The 1,476-nt window shown below is 62.0% G+C and overlaps 1 protein-coding gene across 1 annotated transcript in view; it reads left to right on the forward strand.

Annotated features, from left to right (window-relative positions):
* Positions 1–584, forward strand: part of VOLCADRAFT_86476 (uncharacterized protein) — a gene marked incomplete at both ends in the record, with an annotated part of 11,845 nt that extends 11,261 nt beyond the window's left edge. Inside the window, one exon of the mRNA XM_002945914.1 lies at positions 494–584. Within this exon, the coding sequence (XP_002945960.1) occupies positions 494–584 (91 nt within the window). The remainder of the gene's footprint in view (positions 1–493) is intronic.
* Positions 585–1,476: the final 892 nt, after the last annotated feature.

Consider the following 1,476-nt stretch of genomic DNA (forward strand, 5'->3'; position numbering starts at 1 on the left):
TGTACTACGCCATACGAACTGGCAGTCAAAGGCGGTTGATTCTGCCTTCTAGGATCACTCCTCGTCCATTCACCCGAACATCCGCAGAGACAGAGGTTTCGGCAATCGCCACCAATCCAGCGTGCGAATCTCGATCCACCAACTGTGATATCGACTCCTCATCTTAGCAGCTAGCCATATAACCTCACGCTCCCGACAACGTCGGGGACCTCCCCAGGAATCGAACCCAGGGCCTTGAAAACAGTTTAAGACAATAGCGCTACCCAGACCAGACCAGGCCAGACCAGACCAAACCAGACCGCAATGCGTCGTAACACATCACTTTCGCATCATCACACAGCACACAGCAGGGGTGCGGGAGGCGATGGCGGCATGAACACACCTCTTAGGCCGACACTTGTGTGTGTGTGTGTATTGCTTTGCTGCGCCATCGTCCTCTTCACCTTTCGCCGTCCTTGTTGTCCCCCCACCCCCACCCCCACCCCCACCCCAGGCGGATTCGACAACCCCGGCATGGACCCGGCCTCCTCCGGGCTGGTGGCGTACTGGCGCTTCGACGAGGGCAGCGGGTACCGGGTCCGTGACGTCACCGGGCGGGGGCACGATCTGGTGATGCTGCAGGAGCCGCAGTGGGTGGTGAGTTGGACGTAATGATGGTCGACCTTGTCGAGGGAGGACGGATCATGATGGCTGGGCGAAGACAAATGAGCATTCCGTGGTGGCGCGTGTGGCGCTCGCTGTCACACTCGCAGCGCAAACAGCCCATTCCGGCAATAATAATGAGTGAATGAATGAATGAATGAATGAGGGCTCCTAGAGGGTTTTGCAACACCTCTGTGCAACTCGCCCAATCGTCCACGGAAGGAAGGATTTCCATCATCTTCGTCATCATCATCGTCGCCCCTCCCCCTTTGCCTCTTGCCCTGGCAGCAGCTTCAATCGCGTGTGGTTCGCCCCTCCCCCTTTCCCCCCTGTCTGCTGCCCTCCCGACCACCCGGCCCGACCGCCAGGTGACGCGGTGGCTGAGCAGCTGCGGGAATGCGGTGGTGGAGGGGTCGGAGGAATGCGATGACGGGGACATAACCGACGGAGACGGTTGCTCGTCCACATGCCGTGTGGAGCCAGGCTGGGTGTGTACGGGCAGGCCAAGGTCTACCTGCATGCCCAAGTCGGCAGCGGCCGGAGAGGAACCACAGCCCCCCGCACCTGCACCTGCACCCGCACCCGCACCGCGACCACCGCAGCCCGGACCGCAGCCGCCCCAACCGGCGCCGCCCAACCCTGGTCAGCCAGAACCCGGCAGCTTGCCGCCCAGCACGGACAGTAGTGGCCGTGGGTCGGCAGGAGGAGGTGCTGGCGGCCAGCCGACTGGCGGCGGCGGGACAACACGTCGAGCTGGTTCGGGCTTTGCCACTGCTCTGGCTGTCACTGGGGTGGTGTCCATCGTCCTGCTAGCGGGATTCGTGGTTTCGAAAA

The sequence above is a fragment of the Volvox carteri genome (assembly GCF_000143455.1).
Source record: "Volvox carteri f. nagariensis unplaced genomic scaffold VOLCAscaffold_1, whole genome shotgun sequence".
NCBI lineage: Eukaryota > Viridiplantae > Chlorophyta > Chlorophyceae > Chlamydomonadales > Volvocaceae > Volvox > Volvox carteri.